General features: G+C 43.6%; 1 protein-coding gene across 5 annotated transcripts in view; it reads left to right on the forward strand.

Annotated features, from left to right (window-relative positions):
• Positions 1 to 12,903, forward strand: part of ASPSCR1 (ASPSCR1 tether for SLC2A4, UBX domain containing) — a 37,229-nt gene that overhangs the window by 5,253 nt on the left and 19,073 nt on the right. For all 5 annotated transcript variants that reach the window (XM_051635103.1, XM_051635101.1, XM_051635102.1 and 2 more), the window contains 5 exons: positions 243 to 343; positions 4,644 to 4,701; positions 5,500 to 5,573; positions 6,306 to 6,744; positions 11,265 to 11,404. In XM_051635103.1, the coding sequence (XP_051491063.1) occupies positions 243 to 343; positions 4,644 to 4,701; positions 5,500 to 5,573; positions 6,306 to 6,744; positions 11,265 to 11,404 (812 nt within the window). The remainder of the gene's footprint in view (positions 1 to 242; positions 344 to 4,643; positions 4,702 to 5,499; positions 5,574 to 6,305; positions 6,745 to 11,264; positions 11,405 to 12,903) is intronic.

Below are 12,903 nucleotides of genomic sequence, written 5' to 3' on the forward strand. Positions count from 1 at the left end.
GGGCCCAAGAAGCTGGTTATGTTCAAGGATCGACTCCTCCACGCTACAGAGCTGTCCCTTCCCACAAATCAGGAATGTTTGCCAGGCAGAAATGCCACAGTGTCTGCATGGATGAACAAGGAGCTCCTGGCCAGACTCAGACACAAAATGGAAGCATACAGAGAGTGAAAGCGGGGATGGGCAACCCAGGACAGATAGTTCTCATTCAGGTGTCAGGTGAATTTGGTGTATTTTTCCTTTAGGTTCGGATCGCACTGCAGTTAGATGATGGCTCCCGTTTGCAAGACACCTTTCTCTGCCAGCAGACCTTGTGGGAACTTCTCAACCATTTTGCAAAGATCAGGTGAGCAGTGCAGTGAGAGGACACTTGTTTGGATGGAACTCTGCATGACAGTAGAAGCTGTTGTTAAAGTGATCCAGCTAAATCCTGCAAATCTGTAGGACTTGCATTTATTTGACTGTTTTTTATTCCTTTACAATACAGGCACTTTTATTCCTATTTCACATTTGATGCTCCATAGTTTCATTATTATTTTTGACTCCTGGAGAAGGACTCTTATGCCCCTGTTTCAGGGCATAAACTGGTAACAACCTGCTCAGACTAAGAAGAAACACTGCTTGGGTGTATTGCCACACCTGGCTTCTACACAAAGGTGTTTCAAGTCAAGTCACTGCCACAGTTGAGATGGCAGCCTAGATTATCTTGATCACCTTGTGCTTCTGTGCTGGTTCCACCTGGTGGAGGGGGTTTTTAAGCAAGTTGCTCTTGCTTTCAAGGCTTGCAGTTGTGCAGATTCTTTAAGCAGATCTGGAGCTTTCAGCAGGCTAATGTGGAATCTTCAGAAGACTGATTAGGTACTATTTACATGCAAGGACTGCTGGTCCTATATTTATTGAATATAGACGTGGGTTCTTTAGTCTATGTTCAGTGCTTTCATCTGAAGTTTTGACTTAAAAATATTGTACTGCTTTGAAATGTCAAGCTAATAAGCTGTTTTCCAAAGACAGTTCCTTTATTTTTGTCACGGCTTGGAAGCTAAAGCCTGTAAGCTGTCTCAGCCATTCTCTTCTGAACAGAATTTCCAGTTTTTTTGTTGTTGTTGTTTTTTTTTCTAGTGTAGTTGTCTTTACCTTCCTCTTGATAATTTGTTTTGTTTTGTTTTTCAGATCCTGTATTTCTAGCTTGTTCTTTGTCTTATATTCCTCTTCTTCTGCTTGTTGTCTTGCTGCAGTTGAATCTCTTGCTCATCTGTACAGATGCTGTGATATGGTATTGTGCAAATTACAACTCCCTGTTAATTTCTCAAGCCAATTAAATACTCACCTAAGGAGACAGTAGCTTTCTTTGTCAAGACTTTTGAAGTCTGTGAGGCTGTGGAGCTAGAAAATATGTGAAGGGAGTTGTCATTAGTGAGGGTGGTTAGAATACAGTGATAGGATGCAAAATGATGAGTTGTCCCCTGTTAGCTGAGCCATAGTAAATGGCTGGTTATGGGTATGTGTTAGTACTAGACTAACATGGACTAGAGTAAATTACTTCAACTGAAGTTGGAAGTTGCTTGTTCTGCTCTGCAGTGGAAGTGGCCTGAGCCATGTGGGCACAGGGCTGGGCTGGCTGATGGTACCTCATGGAGTCGGGGCTGTACAGCTGAACTGGGTGAATGGACCTGCTCCAGAGCCCTTTCTGGGGGAAAGGAGCTAGTTCTTCCAGCCTCCCACTGATGTGCTGCTAGTTTTCTGCTAGTTCAGCTACCTGACAGGCCCAGGACAGTATCAATGGAGTGACTAGTGCTGGCCCAAGGCAGGGAGTTTGGATTGGGGCATCTCCTGTGTAGCAGCCTGGGACTGAGCAGCAGGTCCTCACTTCCTGCCCTCTGTACCTCCCCTCCTACTGTGTGTGCGGCTTTATGGGGAATTGGCTTAAGTAACTGATTGAGCTGAAAACCAGTATTTTCCCTACATTATCTTCCAGGTAGGTGAGTTTCCTAACCCAATTAAGGGTTTGTATGACAGGTAATACAGCACGTCTAGAAACAAGGATCCACAAGCGGAAGCAGCAGATGGGTAGGAGTGGCATTTGTCAGGTTTTGTTCTCAATGTTTGTATCATTAAACCATAGTTTGAGGAAGTGCTTGAGGTAGTCCAGTGACTAAAGTGATACAAGTGAGTCTTGCTTGTCATTCTCTTTTAATCTTTAATGGCTAGGGGGGAACAGGTCTACACTGTGGCTTTTACTCTTGAGTCAAAAGGGACAGTCTTCATATATATGCTGGAGGGAAAAGAATTATTTTTCTTTTGATGAAGGAGAGAGGCAAGAAAACCCAGGTATGATTTTACTGGGTATTTTAAGGCCCTTCTACCTTATTTACGTTGTGCCCTCTTGGAGGAGAAGAATGGCTGTTGTAGTTTAGGAACTGGTGGACTGGTGGTGATAATTATGGATGGTGACAAACAGCTTTTGTGTGGCTTTCTTGCACATTGGTTGGTTATTTCTTTGGTTTAAATTTTGAGCTTTTTATATAATTTTGCTCCTTTGGAGTGGTTTCTTTTGTTACAGGTTATTGTAGCACTAATAGTTAACATGCATTTCAGATTTTAACTGCTACACTGTGCTAAGCATTATTAACTTCAGTTCATAAGACACAACTGTACTTTCCTGCTCTCCAGAAGCTGAGCTCAGCTGTTTGGGTGGAGTTTGCAAACTTGGTTAAGTTCAACAAGCAGCAGTGATGTTGTGTGTGACTTAATCACAAAACAGGCTGGACTTATAGCCATCTGTATAGATTTCATGGGCTGTGCTGCTTTTCAGTATCCACTGACTCAGTTGACTTAACTAGTTAGCTAGTTGCTGACTTGCTGAATCCTTCCTTTGACTTTCCAACTGGAAACCTTTTCCTGGAATGCTCAACTGTTGTAAGTGCGTGAGGGGAAGTATTCTAAATCCACTGGAATTTCCCCTGGGTTTCCAGTGTCCATCTTGGCTAATTGGGTCTGGAGAAGGTCTGGAAGCTATTGGAAGGCTGCTCCTCCTCTCAGCGTGCGGCAGCCCTTGCACAAGATGTTTACAGGCCCTGTCACATCGCTACATGAAGGAATCTAATCTGCTTGCCTTCCCCTTCTGAAGAGCAGCACATCAAAGAAATGACAGTGTGTTTGATGTGTGTGCTTGCCTCAGTGAATACATGTCATGGATTAGCAGCAGCTGGAGGAGGAGCCTGCTGGCTTCCAAGAGCTTCACAAAAACAAGTCTCTGGGGGATCTTTCCATGGAGGCTGTTCTGCAGAGACTGGTTGAGGGCACTCTTTTAGTGTTAGACTTGGGAGAATGGTACCTTTTCTGTCTCCCAGTCTTGCCTGTCTGGCAGCTTCAGCAGCTGTGTAGACTGTTTTAGATAGAAGTGATTGCAGCTTGCACACTTGAAGGCAGTTTTGACGATGACTATGACTCTTCTCTACTTTTGCGGTGTTGGTCGTGAAGTTCAGATATTTTCCATACGTTCTTAGAAGGCTCTTCAGTCCTGAAAGTTGCTTGGATTGAAGTGGAAAACAGTTTTGGAAAGGTGAACAAAACTGTTATGAAAGCAAATCAGTTTGCTCCTTTATGGGTCTATATGGTGAGGACGTGTTCCATTGGGTCTTGGCTTTTCCCCTCCCAAATTGTGATTATCCACCATTTCTTTGTTTTTTTCCCCATTAAGAACACCCTGTTGTAGGCTTTTCCACGTGTCCTTTCTTTTGAAGTTGCATGGTCTTGGATGGATGAGAACTGAGACTTGCTCTGACAGGCAGTGATTGCCTTTTCTCCATCCATCTTCTGTGTTGGATCAACTGAATATATAATAAAGCTTCTTTTCTACTGAATGCCTCAGAATTGCCTATCTAGAGGGAAATGGGAAGAGTAGCATCTGGCTATTTTTTTCCCTTTCTCTATGCTAATAGTCCTTCACTTAGGGCTTCCTCTGCAGATGGCCTGCCAGTGATTTGCATCATTTCTGATGTGTCCTGCCTCACTGATATGCTTAAGTGTGGATTGATCTTCACTTTGTCTACTGCAGCAGCCTTTTCCTTGGCTTTGTTTTGTCCTTGAGCTCCAGAATCTCCAAGCTTCTGGTGTTTCTTTTTTTCATATTTTTTTTTTTCTTGATATGTCTCATACTAAGACAGGCAATTTTTTCCCCCTCAGATTATTTGCTTTAGAGCTGTATTTCATTGTGTTTGTTGCTATGCATGCATGGAAAGAAACTGACCTGTCCCCAAATAAAGGACAGTCTAAACTGTAATAAACAACTGAACTGAGATAAGAGATTAAAAAGAAGTATTATGAAGTCACATTCCAGATCAGGTACTGAACCACATGAATAATGATGTGCTCAAATTTTTTTAGTAAGATCAACTATTTTCAGAATTAACTTTAATTATTTCTCCTTTGATTTTAAACCTTCAAAGCTGTTTTTAAGGAACAGTGGATTCATTGGAGCAAATTCTTTACCTCCTCACTAGTACTGACTCAGTGAGCTGATTGTTGCTGGAATAACATGGAAGCGAGAGTTGCTAGCTCATTTCACTTCTTACTATTGCTGTACCTTGGTTTTGGAAGGGATAGATAATTCTGCAGATGCTGCACTATTTTGCTTTTCATTGCAGGGAGTTTATGGAACAGCATGGTGAATTCTCTCCAGTCTGTGTTTACATGCGAGATGAGGTAAGTCAGCAGTGTCTTCTTAACTCTCTTCTGTCCCTAAAAAATAAGAAAAACTCAGCTCTGCTTTCCAACCTGTAAAGTGTTTCTTTTGAACTTTCTTGAGAGGGGAAGTAGAAAAATGTTGGTCTTTTCAAAGCATGATGTGTCTGTATGGAAAAAAGCTCTCTTGGAATATAACCCTGGGCCGTTTAGACCTCTGAGCCCATAAAATGAGCTCAATGACCTGTTTGTGTTTTTCTTTCCAACTTCTTTTAAAGCTTGAGTCAAAACAGTGGTTTCATTTTAATAAATATTTGCTTTTCTCTGTGTTTTGATCTTTTGCTATTAATGTTTTGTTTAATATTTTGTATGTGTGTATTATGGAATTTGCTCTCCCTGGCTGTCCCCTTCACTTCCCACTGACCTCTGTGGACAGATCATCTTTATTCTGGAACAGGTCATTACATGCAGATGGGAGGGGGATGTAATGAAATCTGCTGTCTGTCAGTTCTGAGGTGGTGTCTGTGATTTAACTTCTGTGATAAAAATAATGCTTTGCCAAGGTCAGATCTGACCTCTGTGTGTGTATGGGATGGGAATATATGTAGGTCATCTTCCCTTGAGGTCCTTTAATAGGCAGTGAATTTGGTGAAGCAGTACAGGTGAAAACAGGTCTCATTTCCAACTGCAGAAAGAGTGTGTTTTGAGCTGGCTTTGGTGCTGTGTAGTGTTTGTTTTGATAGAGGCTTCTTTCAAAAAAGAGCATTTTAAATGCTCTCCCAGGTAGGCAGTTGCCATTGTTACTTTCCTCCATTGCAGGTATCAGGAAGAGATGCCCTAGAGAAGACCACACTGAAGTCTCTTGGCTTAACAGGGGGCAGTGCCATCATCAGGTTGGGAGAAGCAAAGTTTGGATTATTTATTTTTCCACTCTGGTGATGACTTTTTTTATTTCAAATACTGAAAATAAAATGTAAAAGCCCAGAAAAAGTTCAAAAAGACAAATGCCACGGCACTTGGTAGTTATTGCACTTGCCTGTTCATCTGAAACTGCTGCCCAGATGTGCTTCCCACAGCTGCAGATGTTGGCATTGACCAGTCATGTGCAGATTAAAGGGGCTTCTTTGCTGCTTTTGTTTTTTGTTTTGCTCTTTGTTTTCGAGCGAAGCAGTTCAAAGTCAAAAGTAGCTCTGAGGGGACAATCCTCTGCCTCTTTAAACTCCCAGTGCCCACAGTGCCTCCTGCTGACAGTTTGGGAGGGTGAGGTGGGGCACAATGACAGCCTTTCTGTGATGTTCAAGCCAGTTCTTTGCAGTACATGCAGAAGGCCAGAGTTACTAGAAGCTGTGCTTTACAACCCATTGCTGTTTCTTCCCTGGAAGGCAGTTTTCTTCCTGTGGAGCGGGTAGTTCCTGTTCTGTGTTTTTTTTGCACAACCCCCCACCCCTAACTTCAGAGTAATTTGAGCTTGTTCTTTTTGAGTGCCTGGAAGAAGCAGATCATTAAATTAGGGGTATATTTGAATCTAGCTGTCCTTTTTGTGTCATGTTCATGTTGAGAATGCGGAGGGCAGTACTATTAGGATAAATTATTTTGTTTTTATTCCTTTTGATGTCTTCTTTAAGAGTTGTCATGAAGAAATGCAGTTCATCTGGTCAGGAAGAAGCTGTGGGTGCCACGGTGCAGTCTAATGAGCTGACAGTGAGGCCAGGCTCTACTGGAGGAGCAGTGGATGTGCCCCTACCTCAAGCAAACACATTCCCAAAGGACTTGGACCACAGGGATGTGGCCATGCCTTTAAACAGCTGCGCAGACAAGCAAGACTCGATTAGAGAATCTGATGCCAGCTCAGAGGAGCAGTGGCCTTCCCCAGAGCCTGAGTCTACCCCATTTGTCCCTTTTTCTGGAGATGGACAGCGTCTGGTGGACTCCTCCATAGCTGCACCATCTCTTGGGTCAGATTTGCCATCTTCAAAGCTGCCAACAACTTTTTCCAGCCCTGGAGGCCCTTCTAAGCCAAAGAAGTCCAAGAACAGCCAAGAACTGCAAAAGGAGCAAGATCAGGTAAGAAAAAAATTGTTTGCAATCAGGGCTTTTTTTATCCTCCCTTGCCTGAGATTGAGCTCCTATTAGTAGAAAGCTCTTTCTGTTTTCAAGAATTGTTCCCCATAATACAGGGTTAGGTGTAATACAGTTCTGCCAAGAGTTCAGTAAGGAGATACTGAATTCTGGACAATTTAATACAGGAAATATAAAGGATGGGAATTTAAGTATTTACTGTCCAGAGGCAAGCAAAGCTTTGAACCTTGAGGTATCCTTGACAAATGGTTATAATGGAGGCAACACAACTACAGTAACAGCACAGTCCAGAAGAGCCTCAATCTCTGTGCCTCAGATTCCATGCGGATTTCATTAACAAATGCCCACTTTATCACTTGAGCCCTGGGTACTAGTCTGTATTTTAAAAATCACTATTTGCTGTGTAGTTTTGCTAAAGATGAGCAGAGTTTAGTCAGACTTGTGTTGTGCAACACCCTGGAGGTGCTCACTGCTTGTTGTAACTGACTTACCTCCCAGGGCACACAAAAGGTACAAGCTTGGTACAGTTTTACATATGGAAAGGAAGAACTTTTCTAATTTGTTGTAGGAGCAAAAGTGGTCTGAATATTTGTTGCAACTTGATCCCATGACTTCAAAGATCTGAGAAGACTGGCAGAGTTTCTAACTCTTAGGTTGCAAGGTGTGCTCAGATTTCTTCTCTGAGCCTCTCTGTGGAATGTGGATCTCCATAGTAAAGCTATTGTAAAAGCAGTATCTCATGCTGGTAGTTGTTAACATCTGCTTTCTCAGAGTTCCTTCTGCCTGTAGTCACTCTGACTTGCAGTTTAACTCTTTTGGTGACGTGTGGTAGATTGTCAGAAGTACAGATCTACAGCTACGGTTACATCTCCATGTGCTGATGGGGGAAATGGAACCCATGTTACCATTCTACTAGCCACAGCTTAATGGGAAGTTGTGCTGTTGGGCACAGAGCTGAGCAGCAGCAGCCTAAGGACTCCCATGATCCGGCATCTTCCTCAGAATTGCAGTCCAGTTCATACCACTCACAGGCACTTCTGGAGCCAGTCTCCCTTCCAGCTTGAGAGCAGCTTTGGAAGCAGCTGCAGATTCTGTTGCGGGGGTTCTCCCCTCGTGTTAAACAGCATGTGATTTTGACTGCTGCTTTCAAGCCCTTTGATCTCTGGTGCTTTTGCTGCTGATTGATTACATTTTGTTCCCTCCTCCATTCCTGCCATCCTCCGCTCTCTTTGCTTTCAGCAGCAAGAGCAGAGCAGGGATAGCCACATGGCATCTGCTTTTTGTCCCTTTTCAGTCCTGAGGAAAAAACCCAAAACAAAACAAATTATTTTTAAACATCAAAGGTCCATTTTTGTAAAAGAATCTTCCCATTAATGCTTTGCCTGTGTGTGGTTTTTGAAGCTGAAGAGAGAGGCTGGATAAAATCTGTGCCGGCGTCCCTTCGTTTTGTGGGCTAAAGATGGTTTACAGACAGCTGCATGCTGGCTTTGATGTCAGAACATTAATTATTAGAAGGTAACTTTACACCAGATTCCCCATGAGATTAGAGCTCCCTGAGGTGGTGGGGAGGAGTTGGCTCTCCAGGGAGAGCTTGCTGCTGTGGCAATCACAATAGCCACTACTTTACCTAAAATGAAATAGAAGTTTTCCTCAGCTTGCCCACTTACTTGGGGTAGGATGGTGACCACAGAGTGAACTGCTTTCTCCCTGACACCTGGCTGTACCACATAGACTGCCCTGGTAGGCACTGCTGTGAATAGATGGGTTCAGCCTACTGGTGAGAAGTGCCTGGTGTCTCAGCTTTGGTAGTGGAAGTTGAGACTTCAAAGAATGAACCATACTGCAGCATCTTTGGCTCCTGAAGGGTATTTCTGGTGCAAATCTGACAGCAAAATGCTCAGGTTCCTTTCCTCTGGAGTTACGTAATGGAGAGTAGAAACTGCTATGAGGTGGCCATTTGTTACTGCAGGAGGTGGTTCCTTTTTGTCACGGTTGCAGAAGAGTCTGAATGTGTAGTTGATTGGGAGGAGAGTTGATGTACCTGGCCATTTCCTTTCTGTAAGTCACTATGGGAAGGAGGTTTCTGGATTCTGCCTGTGCTTTGTCTGTGCAGGCAGTGCGGGTATCCTGCAGGGAATCACACAAGAGGAGGGCATTTATAGCTGGGAAGTAGTGGATTTTGTATTGCAGCATGTAGGTAGTTCTTGTAGCTGGGGAATGGCTCTAGGAGATGTGTCTGTTTGAACGAAGATGTCTGGAAAGCAACACTTGGATGACAGTTTAACAGAGAGTGTTCTGGAGCGGTGAACACGCAGCAAGGAAGAGGGTGGGTTAGGACTGGGGTGTATGTCTGCCTTCTGCTCTTTGGTGATTCCTGATCTCTTGGCTGAGGTCTGTAGCTACTGCCGTGGTTTTGGCAGTGTCTGACGCTTTCCCTGTGGAATCCTGCTGTGTTAGGATTAGCTACACTGCTTGCTATACCCAATACTAAACTGTACGTTTAGGATTTGCTAGTGCAGACATTGGAATTCTCCCCATTGTAGCCCAGTGCGCTTCACAACTTGCCATACGATATTCCTTTGTTTTTTGGAAGGTCTATTTTTGGTATGTGTGTGTTTAGAATGAAACAAAGCTTAAGCCTGTTTGAGGAGATTGAAGTATACCTGATTACTGGGGAGGCCTGATTAATTCTCCTTGGGCCTCTGACATTGATTTGACCTTATCAAACCAGCTGCAGGCGGCAGTTCAGACCATTGTGCAATTGGCCTTTTGCAAGAGGGTGACTGGACACTTGGGATCTCTCCTGCAGTGCTGGGCATTCCTCCCCCTGAGCCCCGGCAAAGCTGCAATCAGGCTCCTTCACCCGCTAGTTAGAGCTGACCCTGCTAAACTTTCTAAAAGTAGCCAAGGGTCCCACCCACACAACCTCACTCTTTTAATTTCTCAAATTACCCTTTAGTGCCCACAGGCAGAGTGAACATTGCCTTGTAATTTGTGTTGTCGCTTTTGACAATTGAGGAGACTCCTTCTGTTCCCCAGGGACCTATGCTTGGGGGAAGGGAGCATGGATGGAACAGATGGAGAGAGGACTGGTCATTAAATAGGGTTGGAAAGAGTGTATGAGGGAATAAGGGGAGAAGAAATGGGCACTGGGTTTGTTCGTAGGGCCTAAAGCTATGTTAGGCTGACAGCTGCCTGTAAAGAAATGCTGTGTTACCAAAGTTCTTGTTCTCATGGTGCTCTTCATTCATCGACAGGTTCCCTCTGCATCTCTTGTAGCCTGCAGTACACTGTTCAGTTTGTTTTCAGGCTTTGTGTGTTTACACATTTCTATGATTTAAAAAGTTTGAACTGCTCAAGAACCAATAAGTGTAAGTGCCTCTGGTGTGTTTGACTCTGGTAGTAGTTTAAGTTCACATTCTGACACAACTGTTGCTTTTGATGTAGGGGGTAGGAGCCAGTGTCTGACCAGTTCTAAATTGTGAGTGATACGTAATGTCACACGCCCTTCAGAGGCAACAAATGCTGTTTGTCTAATAGGTTGGGGGAGGCTGGAGTTTGATTTGGGTTTTTTGTGAGTTTGTGGGCTTTGTTTTTCGTTTGGTGGTGGTGGTTTAGAGGTGTGTGGGGTGGTTTGTGTGGTTTTTTTTAAATAATTGGAGTCACAGGTATAGGCCAGGACACAATGTTGTGAAAGGTTTTTGCTATCATGATATCCAGCTTCCTATTCTGGGGAGGAGGCAAGGAACAGCATGACCCACTGCCTGTGTCCTGCTCTGCCCCTGAGGGGGACATCTTGGCTGTTTGAGATTCATGTGCTGCTTGAATCCTGGCCTATCCTCAGCAGCTGTACCTTTATTGCAGCTAATGCATACAGTGAACTGGAACAAAGGCTTATCTCAGCCCTAAGTACTTGCATAGTGCAAAACCAAAAGGTTTCCACTCTCTGAGGGAGCTTTCTGCACACCAGAACCCAGGTTAACAATTTGAAACGTGTACAGTGAGACCCTGCAGTGGCTCAGTTCAAAGAACTCAACAGGTCAAAAACTACCTTACCAAAACAAAGGATTGCTCTCTAGAGTATGAACAAGGGGAGTGAGCCCTGTTTGGGAACTGGTGCTGTTGGTTCTGTGGCAAGAGAATGTGAAGTGAACAGAAGGTACAATGCCAGTGAGGAGTGTGTGGCAGATGAAGAGCTCAAAAGGACAGTTTCTAGTCAGCAGCATGGAGAGCAGCACCTGTGTTAGTTGAGTGCTGCCTGCAGAACAGGAAAGCAGCCATTGCAGTTTGAGAGGTTTGGAGTAGAATAGACAGAGGTAGGTTTTGGTTTTGGGACAGGAGTACTGACAACCTGTGTGTCATTAGTCTGATTTTGGTGGCATGAATTCTGCACTGGTCTTTGCATTTCAGTTTGCACACACAGTCCTTTTACTTCTTTCAGGGGCCTTACAGCATAAGTAAAACAATGCATTTAAGACTAACCAAAGCTCATTTTCATTCTATAGCTTGTAGAACGAGAGCCACTTGTATGTCACCTAGACCTCCTAGAACCCCTTCCTACTGGCCCAGAAGAGCTTCCTGATGAGTTCTTTGAAGTCACAGTGGATGATGTACGGAAACGTTTGGCACAGCTGCAGAGTGAGAGGCAAGTTCCCTTTCTGCTGGCGACTGAGATTGCTCCATATCCTTTTGTGAGCAGAGGGACACTGTGCATCTGCTGCTGGCCGTGATCTCTGGGTAAAGGTATTCAGCACTGGCAGTCTCTGCCCTTTATGCCGTTGGAGTTCAGGGGCTGTACCATGTTTCTGTGATAGAGCCTATGTTCTTGTGTGAATTGGAGGAGCACTTGTGCATGGGAGATGGTTTCACTGCATGTTGATCACTGTGATGCCTGCGTGGTGGTAGGTTTATCTGGGAACCCCAACCTAATAAGAGATGAGCCCTCCCAGAGAAAGGATTAAGAGAGATTTATTTCTGTGTTCTGCGTTTCAGGGTGTTATTCAGAGCCACTTAACACCCCACCTCTTTTTCTTCCTTTCCTTCTCTTGTTCTGGAGGAGATGCCGCTGCCTTTGTTATTAGATACGCTCATATTTGCTAGAGGCCCAAAGCAGTGGTGACCTCCTGCTATATGTTTTGATCTGACTTCACATTAACTATTAGGAAATAAAATCGATGGAATTTGTAACTTGTGATGGACGAATATATGAATACAATGAATCCAGCTTCATAAGAGTAACTCCCACTGACTTTGGTAGTGCTGTAGCATTTTCAGCCAGTAAGAAACACCTTGTATTTTAAGTAACAGAACTAACCTTTTATTAGAGTTCATCAGAAAAGACCAACTTTGATACATTACCCAAGTGGAAATAAAGCAAAATCAAACTTTGCCATAAATCAACCATGGGAACATTTAGAACACACACAAAGAGGGAGAAGACATATAGGAAGCTGGGCTAACTATGCGTCTCACTGTGCAAGTAGCTTGTCATCAAATATTCCTGATTTTACTGTTCTCTTATTCCAGTTCTGTACTAAAATCTCAGAATAAGATAAACTGGCCTCCCTGTTACAACAGCATTTTGCTGTCTATATGTTTCATAAATAAATTAATGAATATATTTAGTTTCAAGTGGATCATATCATTCCTGTGAACATGACAAGCATTCTCTGAAACTGTGGGGTAGCCTACTTTATACTGTAACCAAGTGTGAGTTAAACTTCTTACTTAGAACTGTTTTTTTTCCTCAACAGGCTGGTGAAATCCACATAAGTACACAGATTGCCCTGAAAATTGCTCTGCCTCTTGTGGGTCTGGAATATTTAGTGTTACAAATGTAGGATCATTTGGCTGGGGGTTACTGGAATACAGTCCCCTCAGAAAAAAAGACCTGCTTTTCAAATTTGCTGATGTTTGTAATCCCTAGTCCCCTCACAGCCAGGGACAAACAAAGGCAAGTTACACATGAAGCTGATACCACTTGGCTTCTGATCTCAGCCTGGTGAATCCTAACAAAAACTAGCTGCCTGCAACACAATTTTAAAAATGCAGTTAGAATTTAATTCTGACTTCATGAAGAGCTGAGAATTGATATGAATCAGCAGTTGGTACTCAGGGGAGTGGAGCAGGTTAGTTCCATGTTTG

The sequence above is a fragment of the Apus apus genome, chromosome 17 (genome assembly GCF_020740795.1).
Source record: "Apus apus isolate bApuApu2 chromosome 17, bApuApu2.pri.cur, whole genome shotgun sequence".
Lineage (NCBI taxonomy): Eukaryota > Metazoa > Chordata > Aves > Apodiformes > Apodidae > Apus > Apus apus.